This window comes from Lonchura striata, chromosome 23 (genome assembly GCF_046129695.1).
Source record: "Lonchura striata isolate bLonStr1 chromosome 23, bLonStr1.mat, whole genome shotgun sequence".
Taxonomy (NCBI): Eukaryota; Metazoa; Chordata; class Aves; order Passeriformes; family Estrildidae; genus Lonchura; species Lonchura striata.
Genome location: NC_134625.1, coordinates 9,177,633 through 9,198,767, shown reverse-complemented (window position 1 = coordinate 9,198,767; position 21,135 = coordinate 9,177,633). Strand labels below are relative to the sequence as shown.

Here is a 21,135-nt window from a genome sequence, read left to right as displayed (position 1 = left end):
AGCAGGGAAGGAACTGTGGGGAGACTTGTGTTAAACACAAGCATTAAAACAGCATCACATCCTGGCTGCTCTCATGGCATCTTCCTCTTCTTCTGCACAGCCCAGGAAGCAGCAGTGACTGTGTGGTCCTAAAGGAGAACACCAGAGAGCCTTTTCCTTGGGCTGAACTCAGGAACATTCTCAATTCTTTAATTTGTCACAAAAAAGGACAAGAGCAGAGCAGCCAGTGCATGTGATGAGGATTTTGGTTTTGGGGATTCTGTTAAATGCTGCACTGTCAGTGCCAGATTCCATGGTTGTGGGAGCTCTTGGAACCCAATACTTCAGTGCTATTTGCTAATTAAATTAAATTAAATTAATTTCTGCTATAAATGTACCCAGAGATATTAAATATGTATACTAATCTAAGGTGAAGAAACTGAAATTTTCTCACCTTGCTAGGAGCTGAAGAAAAAGACTAATATCTTTTAGTATTAATTAATAAATTCAAAATTAATAATAATTTATTAATACATTAATAAATTCAAATACTCCAAGTGTGGGAGAAGCTTTCTGGAAGGTGGTCAGCAGTCTGTAAAGCAAACAAGTAGAACCTGAATCTCTGAATCTGGTATTCACTGGGAATGTACTCATGGCAACTCATGGCAGTGTGTGTATATATATATATATATATATATATATATATATATATATATATATATATATATATATATAAAATCTAGTTTGCTCTTGATCTCATGAAGGTTTGTGACCATTAGTCTGCAGTGTTTGGAGAACAGGACTTTAAAAGTTTAATAAATGTGTTGTTTTGACTTTTCTCACTTTTTTGTCCCTGTTGTTCTTGAAGCCTTTTTTCTTCCTCTCTTGCAGACTGTGCATTCATTTTGCTTCCTGTTGTGTATGACCTTCTTTTCTCCCCCAAATGGCTCCTGGTGTAGAGCAAAAGGCACAATTTTGACATTTGCAGAAGCACAGTGAAAACTGCAGTTTGCTCCTACAGCCCAGTCATGAAAAATGACTGAAGGAGGATCAGAACTGCCCTGATCACTTGAGCATCACCTTTCAATCCCTGTTATTTCCAACTTGCTCTTTGTGTATTTCCCCTCAGACATTCGGGGGAGGTCTCTGTGGTTTTGGTGTACAGTGGTTCAGACTATAAATATATAAATTAACCATGCTTGTACCTCTCCTGCCTTAAACTCACGCTGTGATTTTTGTGATGAGAGCTCAGTTGTTTTGTTCAGAGAGCTTTCAAGATGCTATTTAAATTCTGCTTTAGCTCACTTCCATGTCTGTTTAAAAATTCATGCTGCTGAGGGTGCTTTTAAAGCTCTGTCTGCATTTCCTGACTGATAGGTGCGAGCAGTAAGTTTAAAACTGAATTTAAAGTAGATCAGATGCAACTTGGTGACTTTGTGGTTTTTATTAGAGATAACGTGTTGCTTCTCTGAGTTTTGATAGCTAAAAGTAACATCTGCAGGCTTGGATCAAGTAGTGTTTCTACAGTTAAGAATTTTGGATATTTTGTTGTATGCTTGTAATAAGGTAAAGACAAATGATCCAATGATTTGTTGGCTGAGTGCAATAATTAGGAATTCTTGGAGCTGAGCACATTTCCTGAGGTGCTGCTTCCATTTTTTTCATAGGTCCAGGTGTAAATGCATGACTTGTCTATTGTGAACGTCTTGAGTTTCCATTTTAACAACAAAAAAAGGATGAAATAAAGATATTTTTCCCTGCAATGTAATGGTTGCATTGCTTGACAGTGCCATTTTTGCTCTGAACATGCTGAACCTGCCTCAGGTCTCAATTTCAGTTTCATTTAGAGGCTTGGTGGTTTTGCTGAACTATTTTTTTTTTTTTCTGTTTCCATTGCAGGAAGCTTTTACTTCTCAGCCCTCTTGCTTGCACAGAGGAGCTGCAATTTGTCAGCTTTCCACACTACATAAATTACTTCTTGCAGCAGTGGTTTTGCAGTTGTGTAAATAGATTATACCTGACATGGCAGGAGTGACAAATAGCTTGTTGGTCAGGAGACAGGTAGAGGAATGGTCTGTTCCTTGGGAAAGGAATAATTAGGCTGAAGAGTCCATTTTTCAGCAAAGAATCAAATTTACTAATTATGTTAAACCAGTCTATAACGAGGGAAAATTCAGAGAGGTTATTTTCTAAATAAAATCAGAGCACTGCAAATGTTTCCACATTAGAACACAGCTATGGAAGCTGCAGGGTGAGTGAAGAGAAATAATTTTTCAGGATGTGGACTGGATGTTTAAGGAAATAGCACAAGTTATTTTTCTAGTTCAGCTGTGGGAAACAAACTGTTAACAAAGCTAGTTTTAAAATAAATATATCTGTAGACAAAACGAGGTTAAGCAGGAATACAATCAACTTTTTCCATAGAGCATGGAGGTGAAAAAAAGCTTTGGGAAGCTGGTCCATGTTTAATTTTCTTCTGACAACAGCTTAGGGGATGCTGGCTCAGCAGGATTTCATATTCTTCTCCAGCTCCAATGTTAAGACTCACAAATTTACACAGGAAAAAGCTACCAGTGTTTAATGTCTCCTGGAAATGACCATGCATATCTCTGAAGGGGAAGGAAGTGCATGAAGAATGACTTGGAGAAAAAGAAAGAAAAAAAAAAAAAAAAAGAAAAAGGTTGGAATCTAAAGAGGAAAAAGTTGGAAAACACTTGTGTTAAACCCTGAACCAGAAAACCTTCTGGGAGGAGGGGGGCTGGTGCTCTAATCTCATCTTTGAGACCTCTTGCACACATTCCTGCCCAGGGAAAATGAGATAGTGCAAAATGTGGAACTCAAAATGATGTGTTTGAGTCCTCTTTCTGTCACTTCCTTCTAATACAGCAGCACTTTTTTTTTTTAACAAAACCCACTAGTGTGAAGTCTACATCTGCATTTAAATTAGAACATCTTAAAGAAAAGAACAGGCTCCAAAGCTGCCCACAAGAAAGGTTTCCTTGCCAGGCTCCAGCATATGAACACTAACTAACTGCTTATTACCCAAGAAGAAATTCATTGTCATGTAAATGTTGTTGGAGGGGAGGAATGTGAATTATTTCTTTCTAATTTGGTTTTAAATTGCAGTTTAGGTGATAGTTTTGGAACTTAAGTAACACTTAGCATAATTGGCTTAAGCTTGCATTCATTATAGTTTTCTTTCTGTCTAAAATTGGACCACCACCGTCTTGAAAATCGATTTGTGGACAAATGCAAACTTTCAGATGATTGCATAATAAGGAAGGAAGATTTTTATTTTCCTTTCCTCTCAGAGCCTATAAAACTGGAGTTTTATGGGAGGCTGTGGACTCGCTGTTGTGGGTGGAATTACAAGCATGTTGGTTCATTTGTAGTAATTATCATTGGAAATGTGATGGATTTCTCCATGCTGGCAAAAATCTGCTGCTGCTACTTGGCAACTGTGTGTGTCTCTTGGGTGCTTGGCTGGGGTGTTGAGGGTTGGGATGCCACATTTGGGATTTCTGGGTTGGATTTTAGCCCATCCCACTTTCTGCCATGGGTGGGGACACCTCCCACTGTCCCAGGGATGAGGCAGCTGTGCCAGGACCTGCCCACCCTAAAATAAAGAATATTTTTCCTTAGAATAAAGATATTTTTAATGTTCACTCTGAACCTGCCCCAGCTCCTTGTTGATCCCACTAAGTGTCCAGTTTTGAGGTGGCTGAAGATGAATCATGCAATGGTTCAAGGATAATGAATCAAGGAAAATGGAATTTTCCTTGATTTGGAGATGGGGCTTCTGTGCTCTGTTTTTCTCTTTATTACACATAGTGCCCCTGAAATACAAATATTGATTCCAGTGCAGAGAGCCCAAAATTAGGTATAATGAGAAGTGTCCTGAGCAGTACATTTGTCGTGTAATCCCCTGAATCTGGTAAAATAAATTAATCTATTACCTGAGTGAGGATTTTACCCTTCACCTTGTCAGTCCTCTGAATACATGTTGAGCTCTTTAAAGACCATTAATAATATCAAATGTATTTATCTCTTTAAAGCATATTCTCTAAAATTTAAATTTTAGAAGTGGATTTTTAGCTTCCTAACAGTGAAAAAAAAAATGTAACAGTGACACTTGTACCTAAAACAATAATTGAAAACTTTTTAAAGCTCAGTTGGTTTGGTCCTTGTGGTCTGATGTCCTTTCTGCTTCCCATCAGCCACAACCATTTGCATACTGACAGGAATATATGACGTTTTTTGGGTGGTTTGTGGCTTACAGTGTGTTTTGTGTTACCTTTTGATGTGATGGGCAGGCTCTACTCACAGAACTCAAGGTGTTAAAATATATTTATGTGACCTGAAAAGAGGCAGGGCTCAGCAGAGCATAAGGAAAGTACCCTGTAATACCTAAAGCACTGAAAAAGGAGGGGCTGGTGGTGAAAAATGCTACAGAACAAGCAATAAATGTGATGTTAATCCATTCTTTTAGTCACTCTGAGGAAATCCTGTAAATATTACAGGGCCTGACTCTGTAAGGTGCCTTCTGTTGAGCCAGCAATAGTTAAGTGGAATTTCATTCACTTCCTGTGTTGCAAGTTTTGTTGAAAGTAGTTCCGCTGTTTCTATTTTTATCCCCATCAGAGGAGCCTGAGCTGCTTCGGGGTTACAAAAGACAGCTTGGGATCACCTCGAGCATTTCCACTCAGCCAACACACAGAAAACTCCTGGCTGGGGTGGGAGCACAGCATCAGCCAATTCTTCTTTTTGAAGCCAGGCACGTCAGACTCTCTGCTGAAATCAAACTGCTCGTGCCTGGTGCATCTGAAAGCCCCTGTGACATGAGAACCTCTCATCTTTGTGGTTTCTGAAAGATGTATTTTACTTGTTGGAGTCGTTAAAAGAGCGGTTTGGGTTTGGTTTTTTTAATTTATTTTATTTTTTTTAGCTCTTCAAGTATAAAATTGTAAGATGTAGTTATAGGAAAAAAACCTGTGGGTTTGTGGTTTGTGTTTTCATAAGTAGTGGAGCTTGCACTTTATCCAGTGGATGCTAACTGTGTCACCTAAACAGAATCTGGTGGTAAGAGTGTAAGAATAAGAAATAAGGACAATAATTACAGAGAAGTGAAGCATTTAGAGGTTGTAACATGCCTTCAGCAGAATGAGCTTTACAGACACGACAGTGTGTGCACGTCAAATGATGGCATGTGAGCACAATATTGTGACTGAATCAGCCTGTGGAGCTGATCCGTGCTACGTGTGAGGAGCTAAATTATATTCTGTCAGCTGGGTAGCTCTGAAAGAGATGAGAAATACTGGAAGAAAATGAAAAAAATCGTAGCTGGCAGTGGCAGAAATGGTTGTGCCACGTTAACATTGCCTTGAGGGGAAAAGGCATTTAGTCACAAAGCACATTAATTTAACTAATTGTGTCAGCATGGCTGAGAGAGACATCCCTGATTAAACCAAACCTTTAATGGTTTTCCAAGATGGAACCCATACAGTGGAAGAACTTCTGTCCAGGAAACTGGGAAAGAAAAATCTGCTGAGGGTGTGGGGAGGGGGAGACAACACCAGCAGAACGCCCGGCTGGGGCTGGCGGTGGGGGCTGCAGCTGGAATTTCTCCTCAGCTCCTGAATCCCACAGGAATGTGGAGCAAACCCGTCCTGAGGCAGGGAGGAAGAGCAGAACCACAGCACAGGGGGCTCAGAGCAGGAAGGAGGAGGAACCTGGCATGGGGTAACTGAAGGAACACTCTTGCTTCACGCTGGTTTTGGTTCCCCAAAGTTCAGAGCCTGGTGGCTGCTGGGGTTTGACAGATCTGGGCTGGCTCTGGAGCCCTGTCTGACCCACCCAGAACCAATTCCCAGCTCGCTCTGTGTGCACAAGCACTGATCCCTCCACGCTCCAGGTGTTCCTCACCACCTGGGAAACACCTGGCTACTGTATACAGTGGAAAAAAATATTTATCTTTTGACGTTTTCACTTGTTGATTCGTTATTTCCAACCATAATAAACCCAAAGCTTTGCACGTACGTGTGAAAGCACTCGGGGCTGTGAAATCCCACCTCAGCTGGTGCTGTGAGCACAGAACAGAGGCAGCCTCTGGTTCTTTGAAGCTGGTGCAGGTGTTGCCTGCAGCTGCCTGCACACTCTGGGGACAGCTCTGTGATGTGGCCTGAGCTCCCTCAGTAATGTTTTCAGGTGTTTAAATTCCCCAGCAGCAGGATTTAGGTGCTGCAGTCAGCTCTTCCCAAACTGGGCTTTCATTCTGCATTTCGTTCCTGCATTTCGTTCCTGCATTTTGTTCCTGCATTTCGTCCTGCATTTCGTTCCTGCATTTCCTTCTGCATTTAAAACTGCATTTCCTTCTGCATTTCAAACTGCACTTCAAACTGCACTTCAAACTGCACTTCATTCTTCATTTCAAACTGCACTTCATTCTTCATTTCAAACTGCATTTCATTCTTTAACTTGTAAGATTTCATTTGAATTCATACTTTTAAGATTTAATTTTAACTTGTAACATTTAGTTCTTTAATGTGTAACTTGTCTCTGGTGGAGCCCTTGGTGACAATTTTATGTGCATTACTGCATTTAGGTAAAATTCTGAAAAATGGCCATCATGGGACATTTTTGGAGGTCTGTGGCCAAAACTCTTTAGGAATCTCCAGTCTAAGACCCATAAATGTTCTTTGAATATGTGCCCCTTTTTCTGAGTGTAATTCACATCTGTTTAGTTGAAGCAATAGCAATAAGGACAGTTCTGATGTTACTAAAAATAAAACACAATCATCAGTAAGCTTTGACATGCCAATAAAAATATTCTTTAGAATTGCAAGTGTTTATTTGGTCTGTATAAATTTACAAATATGTAAATTGTTAAAATAATGTTTGTGCTTTTACCATAGCCTTGGTAACTGCTGTATGTAAAAGACAGTAACACAAACTATTTTGCAATTTGCTGCTCTTTATGTTTACTTCCTGTGGTTTTTCCTGTTATTTACCTACAATATAGCTGAATAGTTATAAAAAAATATGATAACCTTGAGAATTTAAAATGTTCAGCTATCCAAAATGCTTTTGGAAACTGAGTCCTTCAATGTGTGTGTGTAAAAGCATTTGTTTATCCATCCTTAAGCCTGAGGAAGTTCTTATTTCTCTCCTTAACTGATGTGCTCAGCTGAGTGCAAGCACTTCCTGGAGCTCAGCTGAGGCAGAAGAGATAAACAACTGGGCACAGGAATATTCCCTGGCTTCTTGCAGTGTTTTATTTAAACCATGCACTTGTTCAGGGTCAGAAATGCACCAAAGCGCTTTTCTGTCATACCCAGATTTCCAACCACATTGTGCTGGGCAGCAATAGGAGAGTACAAAATCATAGCAGGTTTATTAAAGCCTGTATTTTTATAAATTCAGTTTTAAAATAAAGCCCATTATTTTTTGCTCAGGTTGTAGATGGATTAAATGATTGATAACAGCCTGATGTTTGTTTTTTCTTCTTGCACTAACACAAACTGTCCTATTTTCTTTTTGCCATTTTATGGGAGTGAGTGCTTTTAGAATTCCACACCTCTGATTTACATTTTTTTCTAGTGTTTATCAGGAAAAGGCATTGCAGGGACACGGTGGGAATCTCCACAAGGGAGGAGGGAACTGGGGTGTGAATTTGCAGTTAAATCATCTTCCTTGTACCACGGGCTCAGAATCTGAGCCTTCCCCTCAGAAATGCAAAGAGAAATACACGGCTTGGAATTACTTAACGTGCCAAACCCAATCTGTAAAACTACTTTAAAATAAATACCCAGTTTGAGAGTGTGACACATCCAGAGACAGCTGGGGAATGGGACAGCTCGTGGAAGAGCAGCTGGGGGTTTTTCCTTGTGTTAATCCCAAGCACCTGCTGTTGTTGGACATGTATGAAATGACAAAAAACAGAATTCTTTGTGTAGCTGGTGTTTTCCATAAACACTTTGAGCAGCTTTCATTGCTGCACACAAATTAAAATGCAGCTGAATAAAGAGGGGTAAGACAGAACTGCTGTCAGAGAAAATTTAGAGTTTTGGGCCCTTTTAATCTACCCAGACTGTCAGGGTATGGAGAAAGGGCTCATGAGGGGCTGAGGAAATACTGGAATATATATCAAGCAATATGGTCACTTCCAATGCAGTCTAAACCCTGTGAAAATATGGGAAATGTCCCAAATATCCAGGGAATTTTTGTGGAAAGGCTGGAGGTCAGTTCTGCAATCAGGCACATTAACAGGATAAGTTCTTCAAGTGGCTGTAGCATGTTTGGAGCAAGGGGTACCTGAAAAAACATCCAAGTGAAAAGGAACCAATCTAACCAGAACACCAAAACTGGTGAAAAGGCTGGAGCTGGGGGAGTGGAGTTTGCTTCCCTGTCTTCTGCAACAGCAACAAACTCAGGGAGAGAGATGGGAGAAGAAGAAAATCCAAAGTGTCTGTGGATGTTCCCTCCCTCTGTGGTTCAATATTTAAATAATCAGTGCCATAAGAGTCTGTGCCATGCCTGGCTGCTTGATGCAGGTTTCTGGTGTGTTGGGCACAGCTCACAAGTTGTTCTTCCCCACATGATGCCAGTTCCTTCTTTTACCTTCAAGCATGTGATGTGGGGGTGAAAAAAAAAACCCTCTGGTTTAGAAATATCCTTGTCTGTTTTCAGGAAGTTTTCCTAGCAATGCAGTGGAAGAGAATATTTGGAATATTTATTTGGATAAAGGAGTGAGAGAGAGAGGTGCCTCTGGTGAACAGAATAGCAGAAAATATCTATTCTCTTCTCCTGCTTAAAAAAGGGCAAATCCTGTGGGATAGAGCCATCTCCTGATGTCTCAGTGCCATCAGGCAGAGAAGGGACTTGAGCTGTAATTCAAATTGGATAATTAAACACAATCTGTTTGAGAGCTTTCGTGTGTAAGTTGTGACCATTTTAGGAAAAACCTGCAGATGTTTTTTGCATTCCCTTGGGAGCTTGGGCCTGTTAAGATCAGTTAGAGATTCTCTGAGCACATCTATTGTGTTGGGAGCCTCTGGAGACCTGGACAGGCATTCAGCTTCCATTGTCTGGGGCAGGAGGAGCTCTAAGTGCTCTCAAAAGGAGTTTTCAGACCCAAGGCTGATGAGGTTTTGTCTTCAACACTCAATAGGTGAGGTCTGAGTATTGGTTTTGCACATTTTCTGTGAATGCGTTTTTCCATGGGAGGATTTTTGCCTGCCCACCTTAAGACATTACACAGAGTTTGTCATTGTGGAAAATGTCTTGACAAAGACCTTGCTGGTAGTTCCCGTGTTTTGGATGTTCTAAATGCTGGAAAACACTTGAAAGAGAGCCCCAAATAAGAGTTTTGCATGCTGGGATCATTCTTGAATTGCAATGAGTGCTGGTTCTGCTTTGCTCAGAGTGCTCAACTCTTTTTTTTCCCTAAAATAAACAAATGTTGTGGTCTTTTGCAGGAGGAACCTGACCAAACTGTCCCTGATATTCAGCCACATGCTGGCAGAACTCAAAGGGATTTTCCCCAGTGGCCTCTTCCAGGGGGACACGTTCCGGATCACCAAGGCAGATGCTGCAGAATTTTGGAGAAAGGCTTTTGGTGAAAAGTAAGTTTCTAACTGTGCTTAAAAATAGAGGTGTGGGAGCAAATTGCACCCAGTGCTTTTTAAGAATTCTGTTTGGCCCTTCAGGAGGGGCTTTGTCAGGTTAAAATAAATTATGGGCGAGACCTACTGGTCATTTCTGGGGTGAGGTAAGGAATTATTTCTACATTAAATTTCCCAGTTTTTGTCCTGTCTGGTTTTAAATCTGTCAAGTGATGAATCTTTCCCTACTTTCCCCAGGAGACTCTTGTATTGTCACAGTGTTTCTCTTGATTATTAAGCTTAAATTTTCCTCTCCTCCATTTAATTTTTTAACTTTTAAGTAAGCTCTACAAGCCAGGCAAAATAATCCTTTGTTCTTCCAAAGGTTACCATGCCCCCAACATGGGTTGTTCTTTAGCTAAGCCATCATTTTATATTCTTTTCATCTTCCCTCCAATTAGTCTTTCCAATCATTTACTCACCTCTCTTCTTCTCTGAATTTCTGTTTGCAAAATGGCTTTGCTGAGAGTGAAGGGGAAAGGGAAATGCAACAATCTTTGTGTGCAGACTGCTGAAATGTCAGGTTTAATTTCTGTATCTAATGAAACACTGACTAAATGAACCATGGAGGTGTTCACAGCAGTATTTGGGGATTAAAGTGAATGGACTGGGTACTGCTTTCAATCTGAGGAAACTGAGGTACTTCACCTAAAGAGTTTAATTAGTAGCTGTCAGAACAAAAAGCCATAATGTATTTACTCATGAATAGCACAGTTGTCTGAAGTGAGGCATTTTCTTTCTGTGTTTCTATGCCACTTGATTCATTTTTAAAGGGAAAATATTCCTTTAAACAGGAGCCTGTGTTTTGGCTTGTGATTCTCTTCCTTCTCCAGTTAATCCTTCTTTAGAGAGTTGGTTGCAGCTTTTTTTTTTTTTAACCATCTAGACTTAACTTCTTCTCTACCAGCTGCAGCATTATGAAGTTCTTATCAAGTGATGCTGTGGTAGGACTGCAGAAATAGGGAAAAGAGAAACCAGAGGGGGGCTTCTAATTCCAAAATTAGAAGAAATTGCCTTCAATTCATTTGGCTGCTGGTTTCCCGCAGTACCAAGAAATCTGTGTTTGCATGAAGTGAATAAATCTGATTTTTCTCTGTTCTGTTATCACAATGTGGATCCTGACAAAGAGACTGTGGAGGTGTGTTGATGGTGGTGGTGGTGCTCAGCCATTTCTCATTCCCTGCTTTTCCCCAGGACCATTGTTCCCTGGAAAAGCTTCCGCCAGGCCCTGCACGAGGTGCATCCCATCAGCTCAGGGCTGGAGGCCATGGCCCTGAAGTCAACCATCGACCTGACGTGCAATGACTACATCTCCGTGTTTGAGTTTGACATCTTCACACGACTCTTCCAGGTGAGAGCTCAGGAGTGGGAATCACTTGAAGTCTCTCAGTGCCTCAGCTTATACTCTTCTTTATCCAGTATTTCACACACATTATTTGTATGGGATTTGCTTGTCTTGCCCTCCATCCCTTAAAGAGTAATACTTAAGACCCCATACTGCAATAAAAGTGGGTGATATTTCTGACTGTAGAATAAAAAAAAATTCCATAAATATACACTGCAACTCCCAGGCACATTCAGCATCCTGCCATAAATCAGGTTTTCTCTTTCAAAGGTCACTTTGAGACTGAAGCTCTGACACAGCTTCTGCAAGCCAGGAAATGTGAAGCTTAGTTTATCACTCTGTCTTCTCTCATCCCTTTATTTATTGTAAGATTTGTTTTCCATGGAGGGGGGTTGTTCAGGATGGAGCTCGAGCATGGAAATTTGGGCTTCCTAGCTTTTGAATTGCCCCAGCCAGGATCTTGTGAACATGTCTGTGTGTGTGAGAAATCTCTGTATCACTGAAGGGATATTAACAGTAGGTAAAATTCTTCCCCCCCAGTCTCTAACAGTGCTAAATTCAAAAACACAACTTCTGATGGTACAATTGGGTATTTACAAGAACAATCACTTACTTCTTTGGCTCTGACTTGCCTTTTCCCATGTGATGGGGTGGGTTGCAATTAAGATATGTCTAGATGAAAAATTCCCATGTTTGGTGTTGCAATGTAGCTGATCTCATTCAGCACTTTTTCCAAGTGGTGTACATAAAGAACAAGTCAAGAGCTGCTGCAAATTCCAGGGGATGCAGAGTTCTTAGGGAATGCTGATACCTTCCTGTAGATGAGTTTAAAAACTTGGAAAAATCAGGCGGGATTGACACACCCAAACCCTTCTGAGGACTGAGAGATTTGAAATGGTTGTTATGACTTTTGGGGCATCATTTTAAGCAATATTTGAGATGTGTGTGCTGGTTTCTTCATTCAGATCTCAGACCAGCCTCAGTCCTTGCCACACCCGGGTGAGGTTGGGTTGGTGAGGAAGAGTCACAAGTTACAGACAGGGAAACTGAGACTCAGAGGGGAGGTCACTGTCCCCAGGCCATGCAGGAAGTCGGTGTTGGAGAGCAGAACAGTCATGGTTCCTGGGCCTGTGCATAATCTCATTAAACTCCTGCCTTTATCCCTGTCTGGGGAATGAGTCATTCTCTGCAGAAGCAGCACAATTGATGGCTATTCTTAAGATGTGACCTCAGTGACTTCTCCTTTTGTATTTATTAAAAGAGTTTTGATTAAGGTCTGTCTTAGGTGATAATTTTATCCCCAACAAGCAACAAACTCAAGTGCTGCATGGGAACAAATATTTTGTTTTTTCTACTGGATTTGTGGTGGAACAGAAACATGTTCCTTGAACTGAAGAACCCTTTGATTCAGGAATATCGACTCTTTCCAGAAGTGTTAATTTGTTTCTTTGGTGCTTCCCCAGCCCTGGTCATCCTTGCTGAGGAACTGGAACAGCCTGGCAGTGACTCACCCTGGGTATATGGCATTCCTCACCTATGACGAGGTGAAGGCCAGACTTCAGAAATTCATTCACAAACCTGGCAGGTGAGAGAGAGCTCAGCCAGCAGGGAGGTTCTGGCTGCCACCACTGATTGCAGCAGGGCTGACAGATTCTCTGTGTTCCTTTTGCAGCTTGGGTGGTTACTTCTGGGCTGCTTTTAAACATAGAAACCTCCTGTAGTCCTTTGTTTGTTGGATTTTTCAAAGTTGATTTGAAACAAATGATTTTAAGGATGTTAACTCCTCTAGGTTTGGATTCAGGGTTTAATTTCACCTGGAGGCCAGTGCTTGGGTTCTTTTCTCATTTTGTATCATATTGCAAAGTTCCCCTTTGAACTGCCTGGGCCTCAATTGAGGAAAGCTGCTACAAATCAAGTTATTCCTACTAATTTCATTTGCTGTCTTGATATGGCCAGACAAAGGCTGCCAACTTGTCATTGAATCTTTTCTGTCTGTTCCAAGCTGAGGTTCCTTTTCCTTTGTGTGTTTTTAGTTACATTTTCCGCCTGAGCTGTACCCGCCTGGGTCAGTGGGCCATTGGCTATGTCACTGCAGATGGGAACATCCTCCAGACAATCCCCCACAACAAACCTCTTTTCCAAGCACTGATCGATGGCTTCAGGGAAGGCTTGTAAGTAACTTTGTAAAAATTAGGACAGCAAAGCAGTTAAAATTTGAATAGCCCCATTGCTGTCAGTGGAATAAGTCATTGCTGAACTATTTTGGCACTCAGGAATTACTGACAGCTGTCTTTGCACTGTAGAGCTGTGCAGTAGCAGATGATAAATGTGCACCACTGTTTCCCTTCTCATAAATCCCTTTTTTTTTTGGTCAAACCTTTAATTTGAACCAATACTTTTAAGGATAACATGTTTAATTTTGGTCCAATCATAAAATCCCTCCAAAACGTTAGATTTCAGAATACCTTGACTTCCCACCTTCATTCTTTCTTCCCTTCCCACCTCCAAAAGAAATCCTAGATCTGTGTGTGTGTAAAGATGTGTGTACAGGCACATGTAGAGATATTTTTTCCCCAACTTCTTCCAGTTATTTATTTCCTGACGGCCGGAATCAGAATCCTGACTTGACTGGCTTATGTGAGCCCACACCTCAGGACCACATTAAAGTTACACAGGTGAGTAAAATAATAATATTTTAAAAAATAAAACATTCCATTCCATCCACCTTCCTGCCTTTCTCCCTGATTTCTACCCTCCTTAGCTATTCATCCAGTTCTGTCATACTTGGTATTCCCAAGACTTGTTTTCAGGGCTGAATTTTACAGGAATTCAGAAATCCTTGTGTGATAGGGATGGGCAGATGAGATTGCAAAGACAGATTTTAAGGATTTATTTTTAGAATTGATGCTTGAACCCTGCTTTTCTTGGGATGCTTAAATGATAATTATTGGATAATTTGATGTTCACTTTTTTCAGAGCTTGACAGATGCATCTAGCACGTAAAGTGATGGTAAAATCTTTGCATATTTCTGTTGTCCCTGTGCTTTATGCTGTCTTTCCCTCAGGAACAATATGAGCTGTACTGTGAGATGGGCTCCACGTTCCAGCTGTGTAAAATCTGTGCTGAGAATGACAAGGATGTGAAGATTGAACCTTGTGGGCACCTGATGTGCACCTCCTGTCTCACAGCCTGGCAGGTGAGCCTTGGCCTCTTCTCTATCTCTCTGAGGGCAGCTGCTTGATCTTTTACAGGTATTCTCTTCTTTTACAGATAGCTTACAGAGTCTTATACAGAATATCTTTTACAGGTATATTCTCTTCTCAGAACTGTTCAGATGTGGAGAGAATATAGCAGAAACATTGTCTCATAATGGCACAGCATCACAAGCTGTTTAGATGCCTGATCTCTTAATATGGAATAAGGAAAAACTGTAAATACTTCCTAAAGTGCTGTTTTTCTACTGCAAGGAGAAAATATTCCACATTTCTAGCCCAGTTTGCACGTGTTCCTCTCAATTGAAAGCTCACCTGGTTAAAAGCTGGTTGTTTGTTGGAATCTGAGGTATTGATGATTCCAAGATTATAGAAAGTCTCTGTCAGCCCCACTGCCAAAGCAGAAGCCATAATTGGTCTGTGCTGGTTTCCAGGTTGTTTATTCTGTTGATCTCTCACATGTTCTGCTGCCCTGCCCAGCTCTGTCCTGCAGGGCAGCGTGTGGGGCTCTGCCCTCAGTGGGATGTGACAAACATTCAATACCAGAAACTCCCTGGGCTGCATTTACAAGAACGTGCCAATATCTGTCACCTACGTTGGACAGTGTGTCCCCAGCCTGAACCAACAGAAAAATGCCAACACCACAGTGAGACATGGAGGGCATGAAGAAGGAGAAAAAGGACAAGGCACACCCAATTTCCTCCATCTTGTGCCCTTTGGACCCCTCATCTAGAATCCTAAAATTTTACTTTTGCACCCGTGCCACACTTAATTATTACTGATATCAAACACTCAGAGCTGGTAATTGATCCTGTAAGATTGAAAACTCTTTTCCATGGGCAGAGATCACAGCCAGTGTCTCTGGGGGCTCTGTCCAGGGGGGTTCCTGACCCCTGCCAGGGCAGCCAGAGGGATGCCCTGGACTCGCCCAGCTGTTGATGAAGCAGGTGATAATTGTGCTCCCCAAAGGCTGCTGTGACAGATCTCTCCTGTCCCCTGCAGGAATCTGAAGGCCAAGGCTGTCCCTTCTGCCGCTGTGAGATCAAAGGCACGGAGCCCATCGTGGTGGATCCTTTTGATCCCAGAGGAGGAGGAGGATTGTCCAGGCAAGGGGCAGAAGGAACCCCCTCTCCCAATTATGATGATGATGATGATGACAAAGCTGATGATTCCCTCTTCATGATGAAAGAACTGGCTGGTACCAAAGTAAGGTCGCTGAAAAATGTGGCAGGGCCTTTTCTGCAGCAGTTTTCTCTTAGTGATTGGTGCCTGTGAGGTTTGTCAGACTGTGTAACAGTAAAGATCCTGCTCCCTGTGGAAAATAAGGATTTAGGTCCAGTTTTGTGAGCTCACTTCACACTGCACTTTGGGATCACACTTTGAAGCTTTTGATGATTTGTGTGTTGTCTGGGAAGAATCCCCAGAGGAATGAAAAAGCTGGCCTGACCTATTGGAATGGAAGATTTGGGTTTGGAACACTCCTTTATATGTTAAATTTTGATTTCCTAGCCAGAATTCACCCAGATCAGCAGAAATTCATCCATTTTTCCCCAGTGATGGATAGAGCCAGGCAGATACAGCCTTCACAAGTCCTGATAAATAACAGGGTAGAGGGAATGCTGTTCTGCTGAGGAACTCAATTTGGCTGTCATCTTTTTATATGGTGGCTGATAAAACTGTCTAATAAAGGTGTGATAACTCTGCCATTAATGCTGCTTCCCTCCAGGAGCTGTGTACAGGCATTCTTTGTGGATCCCTGCATGGCATTTTTATTTAATTTTAATTTCTCATTTCAAAATCTGATTGCTGCTCTTACATTTTTTTACTGCATAGGGAAGTGGGTTTGAATTTGGTTAATTTTTAATAGCTGAATCAACTAAAATAAGCTGCATTCCATAGTCAGGAAGAATCTTCACCTCTGGTTTACCTGGAGTCTTTTTTCCCTTTATCTTCCATCCTGTGAAATAATGTACTAATCAGTTAGCACTGTTCCTGGAGGGCTTTTTATACATATTTTGGGGAAACAAAGCAATTTTCTTGGAGTGACATCCTGTCAGTGTTGGTATTTTGTTTGCTTTAGTGAGCTCAAACATACATGAAGCTTTTCAAAATTAAACAGCACTAACTTTGATTGTAAAAAAAAAAAAGAGAAAATAAAGAGAATAACAAGCACTGTGCTGCTTTGTTAAGTGGAAAACCAGTTTTCCAGAGACAGAAATGGAGGGCTTGGTGCACACCAGTGCTCTGTAGTGAAAGCAGTTTGCAGGGACAGGAGGCTTTGCAGCAGATCGTGCCCTCTGGTGTTGAAAAGCAGCTTGTCCCTGCTCAGGGCCCATGTTGCATTTTCACTTCTCCATCAGGACAGCTTGGTTTGTGATTCTGAGTTCCATTTTTTGTTACTCCATCAGAACAGCTTGGTTTATGATTATAAGTTGCATTTTTATTCTATCGGAACAGCTTGGTTTATGATTCTAAATTGCATTTTCTTTAGTTCATCAGGACAGCTTGGTTTGTGATTCTAAGCTGCATTTTCACTACTCCATCAAAACAACTTGGTTTGTGGTTCTAAGTTCCATTTTTGTTACTCTGTCAGAACAGCTTGGTTTATGATTCTAAGTTGCACTTTTATTCCATCAAGACAACTTGGTTTATGATTCTAAGCTGCATTTTTATTACTCTATCAGGACAGCTTGGTTTGTGTTTTAAGTTGTATTTCCATTACTACACCAGGACAGCTTGGTTTATGATTACAAGTTGCATTTTTATTCCATCAGGACACCTTGGTTTGAGTTTCTGAGTTGTATTTTCATTACTCCATCAGGACACTTGGTTGGAGTTTCTGAGTTGTATTTTCATTACTCCATCAGTGCACCTTGATTTGAGTTTCTGAGTTGTATTTTCATTACTCCATCAGGGCACCTTGATTTGAGTTTCTGAGTTGTATTTTCATTACTCCATCAGGGCACCTTGATTTGAGTTTCTAAGTGTGCATTTCAGTGGTGTCTCACAGCCAAGCTTGCATTGCTCCAATGGGCACTGCCTTCATTCCTGGAGGACAGCTGTTACTCCCAGAGCCATTTGTAGCTGGGGAGGCTCTCCAGAGGACAGGAATCTGAGGGCTGAGCCGTGTGCTGATATTCTCCTCTCAGGTGGAACGCCCTCCCTCGCCCTTCTCGCTGGCTCCTCAGGCTGCCCTCCCGCCCGTGCCGCCCCGCCTGGACCTGCTGCAGCAGCGAGTGGCCAACCCCCCCGGGGCCTCCAGCCCTGGCACCTCTTCCAAGGTCAGACAGGCCTCTTCAGTGGGATTTGAGTGGGGCAGAACGATCTGGGACCCCAGCACGTTCTCTCTGACATCCCCAAGTGCTTTCTTGTTTCTCTGTCTGGCATCCCGAACTACCAAGTTATTGTTACTGCTATCACATTCTCTGGTTTTCAGCTTCAATCCCTGCTCCCTTTGTATTTTCCTCATATTTTGTTCTAGCTGATATAGAAGGTATCATATTTCTCTCCCCCAACTTTTCTGCACGCATATTTTACATCAAGCATTTCTTACATAGAAAATGAAGGAAGGAATTCAATGTGTGTGACTGGGAAAAATCAACTGGCTTTCTGACCTGATCAGCAGAAGGCAGTAGGATGATCTTGGTGGCATTGAGTTAATGGTTCTTGAGGTGCAGCAGCAGTTCTTCATCTGGTTGAGATGAAATAATGAAATTAGAGAAGTTCAGGCAGAAGAAAATATCTGTTTCTGTGAATACTCATCACTGACTGATGAACGTTAACTTGTACAAATAACCCACAATTGAACCATTTTTTAAAATAATGGGGAGGCTCTGTTTGGATTCCAATCTAAAGCTGCTGTAAGCTCATGTTTTCCCTCAAGAAGAGGAATCTGGGGTGTTCAGAGCCTGGCTGGAGCGCACGTAGTTCCTGTGTTATCTCCTCAAGCTTGTGCAGAAGGTGCGGCGATATCTCCACATTCTCGCAGATAATTCCTCGTAAAAACATAAATCTGTAAAACCAGATAAAACCACCCCAAAGCTCTCCCCGCCGCCCGCACCTCCCTCCTGTTTATCTCTTCTTCCTGTGTGAAGCTGATCCTTATTCCCCGCAGGCTGCTCCAGGTGCTCTGCACAAGGACAAACCTCTGCCGATCCCCCCCACGCTCCGGGACCTGCCCCCGCCGCCGCCCCCGGACCGGCCGCACGCCCTGGGCACCACCCTGGGCACCACCCTGGGCACCACCCTGGGCACCGAGGGCCGCCCGCAGCGACGGCCCCTGCCCTGCACGCCGGGGGACTGTCCCAGCAGGGACAAGCCGCCCCCGCTGCCCTCCGGCCGCCAGGGCGAGCCCTGGCCGGGCAGGCCGATGCCCAAAGCGCCGGCGGGTGCCGCGGAGCCCTGGGCTGGCAGGGAACTCTCCAACCGCCACTCGCTGCCCTTCTCGCTGCCCTCCCAGCTGGAGTCCAGGCTCGGCAGCACGCTCAGCCTGGACGGCCCCGCGGTGAGTAGGTGTGCTGGGGCTGGAGGGAATCTGGGGCAAAAGGTAGGAGTGGGGTTTGTCATGGCAGAGATGGAAAGAAACTGGTGAATTCCAGGCAGGGGAAGTGCTTTCATTCCTTTTGGGAACAAGGTTGAAAGCCCATCTGAAAAAGTAGTTCAATTTATTAACTCCACATTACTATGGTGAATGAAAAGAATTAACCTTGCTCAAAACTTATTTCACATCCTATGCTGTAGATTGCTGATGAATATGGAAATGACAAAAAGAGACATAATCTCCTGGCATCCGCCCATAACATATCCATGATGCTCCTCAAAGTTAGCTCTTCCAGGCAAGGGTTAAATTTGAGTATCTTCCTCACATTCAGATTTGTGTTGTCATGGTGGGGTTGCTCTGCTAAGCACTAGGACGTGGTTCAGGGGGAAAGGACCACTAAGATCCAAAGGAAACCCACTAATATAATCCCAATTGCCTGATCATTGTTCACTTTCATTGTTCACCTTTCAGTGTTGAAAAGTGCTGAGAGTGTTCTCTGAAAAAGTCTGGTTTACTCTGCTGGCTTTTCAGCCCTGAGAAAACTGCCACATCTCCAGTGAGGAGTTTGACTGAATAAAATCTGATATCAGTTTGGGTCTGTTCACCTGCAAGACACTGTTGGCAGTGAACTGATAAATCCAACGTTTTGTTCTCTAAAAGAAATAGCAGGCAGTTTTGCTTTCCTTGATTCCATTTCCTTAATTTTTCTTTCTAATGCTTCCAGCTTTCTAAAATTGAAAGCAAGCACACTTTTAGCCAGTTTTTCTAAGAAAATGGCACATGCATGGTTGTTATCGTGTCTCCAATTGTGTGTGCTTCTCTGCATCCTTTTCCTCTTGGCTCCCATTTTGGCCTGTTTCAGTTGAATTTTCCAAGGCCACTGGAACCTCAAAACGTGAAGTTCTTCCTGCAGGAAAACCCCTGCAATATCCTCACTGTGAGGGATAGCTGTCAGGGAATTCCTGGATTTCTGAGGTGTCAGTAAATTCTGTGGAAGAAATGAGGGTGCTTCATTCCCACAGAGGCTGTGGAAGGAATGGTTTTGCAGCTACACTGGGCCGTGCATTGTTTCTGATTCCTGGTTTGGAATTTTGTCTTCCAGAGCTCCAACAGTGGTCCAGCAGCAACCTCAGAGTGTGAACACCCCAAAATCAAACCCTCCTCATCTGCCAATGCCATCTACTCCTTAGCTGCCAGGTCTGTTGGGATTTTTGTACCTTTCAGAGTGGGAATTGCAGGGTGCTGGTGCCAGGGACAGAACTGGCACAATTCTTCCAGTCTTAGTTTTAAACTCTGACAGGTTCAAAACACAATTTAGAGAAAGCAGCTGAGACCAAAGAGCTGTGGAGAGTGGTGGGAGTTCCCCTGGGCTGTGGCAGTAGGAATCAGGCTCCAGTTGCCATCAGCTCTTGAATAAATTCATTTTTGAGTGGGGCTTTTTGTGATGCAAGTGTGCATGATGTTGTCGATTCCTTTTGCATCATGACCTTGTGCTGGTTTGACCTTGTGGGCTGCATCCTGAAAACCAAATTATTTCTCCAGACAGACTTGCTGTGAGGTGACTGTGGATTTTAAAGGGCACCCTTGGTATTAATTAGATTTGGTGTAAATGTTTTATATCTTGTTTCTCCTGCCTCCAGACCACTGCCTGTACCAAAACTGCCTCCTGGGGAGCAGTCTGAGAGCGATGAGGACACGGAATACATGTCACCATCCTCTCTGCCTGTGGTGCCTCCAGGTCCTGCTGTGCAAAAACCAGAGCTCAAAATGCCTTTGGAAATGACTCAGAGTTTACGGTGAGATCCTGGCTGGTTTTGCACTCCTCCCTCCCAGCTCTGGGGCAGCACATTTGGGACATCAGGGTGGGAATTTTGGTTGCTCAGATTTCTGAATTCCCCCAGTGATATTCACCAGATCTTGACTAAAATAGCAATAAAGGAAATGTGACCACTGCTCTTGTGCAGAGTCCTTGTACAGTATTAAAGGACTCACATATCCCCTTCCTTCCCACTCTATCTGCCAAGAACCTTTTGAGAGCAGAAACAACTGAAATTCAAAACCCTAATTAAAATGTAATTTTTGGTGGTATTAGATTTGGTGGTATCATTTTAATTCTTTTAAGCTGAGATGCTGTACTGCAATAAACATTAATAGAGCATTTTCTAGAACAAGCATTTCACAGAGCAGTGGTGGTTTCGCCTTAAAACAAGAAGCTGTGCACAGACTCTGTCACAGAGACAGGGTGGAGGTGGTGGCCACCTGTGTGATGGGGAATGTCTTCTCTCCCTCAGAGTTTTGGACTGTGACCAGCAGCCCGAGGGCTCCATGTATGAAGCAATGTACAACATTCACTCCCAAGCAGCATCCTCTGCTTTCGAGGCTGTCACCACTTCTGGTGA

The 21,135-nt window shown here is 42.6% G+C and overlaps 1 protein-coding gene across 1 annotated transcript in view; it reads left to right on the top strand.

The window, feature by feature from the left end:
• CBL (Cbl proto-oncogene) overlaps positions 1-21,135 on the top strand; it is a 36,934-nt gene that overhangs the window by 7,802 nt on the left and 7,997 nt on the right. Inside the window, exons 3-14 of the mRNA XM_021540495.2 lie at positions 9,453-9,599; positions 10,833-10,989; positions 12,447-12,568; positions 13,017-13,154; positions 13,571-13,658; positions 14,049-14,180; positions 15,199-15,402; positions 17,346-17,477; positions 18,311-18,700; positions 19,839-19,933; positions 20,377-20,532; positions 21,028-21,131. Of these exons, the coding sequence (XP_021396170.1) occupies positions 9,453-9,599; positions 10,833-10,989; positions 12,447-12,568; positions 13,017-13,154; positions 13,571-13,658; positions 14,049-14,180; positions 15,199-15,402; positions 17,346-17,477; positions 18,311-18,700; positions 19,839-19,933; positions 20,377-20,532; positions 21,028-21,131 (1,865 nt within the window). The remainder of the gene's footprint in view (positions 1-9,452; positions 9,600-10,832; positions 10,990-12,446; positions 12,569-13,016; positions 13,155-13,570; positions 13,659-14,048; positions 14,181-15,198; positions 15,403-17,345; positions 17,478-18,310; positions 18,701-19,838; positions 19,934-20,376; positions 20,533-21,027; positions 21,132-21,135) is intronic.